Genomic DNA, 2,500 nt, shown 5'->3' on the forward strand with positions numbered 1-2,500 from the left:
GAATAGGTGATCTTATGGTGAATTTGGAGTGTTTGGTCACTAGTGCGATTCCCGTATTGGCTCAATGAATTTGGACATACCGTAAATTAATCTTGTTAAATTAATGTATTTATAGATGCAGATAAAGGTTTAAATGAATCTTGTTAAATGCAGATAAAGGTTTAAGTTGATCTGGTTAAATTAATGTTGTTAAATTAATGTTGTTAAATTAATGTATGTATAGATGCAGATAAAGGTTTAAATTAATCTGGTTAAATGAATGTATGTATGGATGCAGATAAAGATTTAAGTTGATAACGGGTTCTGATGTTTCTGTCCTGATTGGAATTTCTTCTGTGTGTGTGTGTGTGTGTGTGTGTGTCTGTGTGTCTGTCTGTCTGTCTGTCTGTCTGTCTGTCTGTCTGTCTGTCTGTGTTGTGCCAAACACAGAGAAAGCGAAAACACGAGAGATCATCAACAACCTGAACAATAAGCGCAACAGTTCCGTTGCCATAGCTACCTCCCCGGCAACCGGCACCACAGGCAACCAGGTGAAGAAGGTATGATTGGCTGGGAGCCAGATGGGGGCAGAGGTGTGAAAGTGTGTTTGTGTGTGTGTGTGTGTGGGCTGGTGTGGAGGGGAAGATGGTCATAGGGGTAACTGGATGAACGGGTCAAACACTTACCGTATGCGTCCCTTCTGTGTGTGTGTGTGTGTGTGTGTGATACCCAGGGGTCACACACAGGTGTGTGTGTGTGTGTGTGTGATATAGAGGATGAATACCCAACCCGAGCCTGTCGGGACCCGACGGGTCGGGTTTGGCCAAATATTTAGAAATTATACTCGGACTTGGGTCGGGTTTCGGACACATCAGCGCTATAAGGCGTTGAACATTCCATATTTAAAATATCTTAATAAGTAGTGAAGTCAACGTGTCTGCCTCACATAATGCAGAAGTTTGTTTTTGAGAATAACATAAATCACATTTAGGATAACAGTCTTCTTCCTGTGGCGGGAATTTGTTTATGACCTAGCTGTGACAACACGATTACAGGCATCATTGGGGAAGTTAAAAACAAACGGCCTTCTGGAGAGTTTTAAACGATACCAAATGAAGAGAAATCTACTATATGGAGATATTTCCGCTTAGTAGTCGATGGGGATTCTAATGAGGCTGTTGGATATGTCCAATGGAAGAAGTGTGAAGTTTTAATGAAATATGATTGCTGCCTCTTTCTCCACAACAACATGGATTGAACCTCTAAGGTTGGACTATGTAGATTGTAGATAGTTTTATAACGAATCCTTTTTCCAAGTTTTCAAGAAAAAAAAAGCTTTTCAATGGTAAGACTTGTTTGTTGTGCTTCCTCTGGTGTAAGATATAACGTGAGTTTTATTTAGGCATAGCAGATGTAATGTGTAGGCTATTTCATTCCGTTCTTGCATAATAATATAATAATAATTTAGATAAGGTCTCCGTCGGGGGTCCGGACAAAATATTTGAATGGCTGTCGGCCTCGGGTCAGGCTCGGACACTACCCTCGGGTCAGGGTCAGGCTCGGGCACTACCCTCGGGTCAGGCTCAGGCTCGGGCACTACCCTCGGGTCAGGCTCAGACACTACCCTCGGGTCAGGCTCAGACACTACCCTCGGGTCAGGCTCAGGCTCGGGCACTACCCTCGGGTCAGGCTCAGACACTACCCTCGGGTCAGGCTCAGACACTACCCTCGGGTCAGGCTCAGACACTACCCTCGGGTCAGGCTCAGACACTACCCTCGGGTCAGGCTCAGGCTCGGGCACTACCCTCGGGTCAGGCTCAGGCTCAGACACTACCCTCGGGTCAGGCTCAGGCTCAGACACTACCCTCGGGTCAGGCTCAGACACTACCCTCGGGTCAGGCTCAGACACTACCCTCGGGTCAGGCTCAGACACTACCCTCGGGTCAGGCTCAGGCTCGGGCACTACCCTCGGGTCAGGCTCAGACACTACCCTCGGGTCAGGCTCAGACACTACCCTCGGGTCAGGCTCAGACACTACCCTCGGGTCAGGCTCAGACACTACCCTCGGGTCAGGCTCAGACACTACCCTCGGGTCAGGCTCAGACACTACCCTCGGGTCAGGCTCAGACACTACCCTCGGGTCAGGCTCGGGTCAGGCTCAGACACTACCCTCGGGTCAGGGGACACTACCCTCGGGTCAGGCTCGGGTCAGGCTCAGACACTACCCTCGGGTCAGGCTCGGGTCAGGGGACACTACCCTCGGGTCAGGCTCAGACACTACCCTCGGGTCAGGGTCAGGCTCAGACACTACCCTCGGGTCAGGGTCAGGCTCGGACACTACCCTCGGGTCAGGCTCAGACACTACCCTCGGGTCAGGCTCAGACACTACCCTCGGGTCAGGCTCAGACACTACCCTCGGGTCAGGCTCAGACACTACCCTCGGGTCAGGCTCGGACACTACCCTCGGGTCAGGCTCGGGTCAGGCTCAGACACTACCCTCGGGTCAGGCTCGGGTCAGGGG

The 2,500-nt window shown here is 50.2% G+C and overlaps 1 protein-coding gene across 5 annotated transcripts in view; it reads left to right on the forward strand.

The window, feature by feature from the left end:
- LOC308372637 (protein phosphatase 1 regulatory subunit 12A) overlaps positions 1-2,500 on the forward strand; it is a 46,271-nt gene that overhangs the window by 17,300 nt on the left and 26,471 nt on the right. For 4 of the 5 annotated variants that reach the window (XM_080847879.1, XM_080847881.1, XM_080847883.1 and 1 more), the window contains exon 9: positions 430-539. In XM_080847879.1, coding sequence (XP_080704005.1) covers positions 430-539 — 110 coding nt within the window. The remainder of the gene's footprint in view (positions 1-429; positions 540-2,500) is intronic. The other variant, XM_080847880.1, reaches the window with a different exon arrangement.

The sequence above is a fragment of the Sprattus sprattus genome (assembly GCF_963457725.1).
Source record: "Sprattus sprattus genome assembly, chromosome: 11".
Taxonomy (NCBI): domain Eukaryota; kingdom Metazoa; phylum Chordata; class Actinopteri; order Clupeiformes; family Clupeidae; genus Sprattus; species Sprattus sprattus.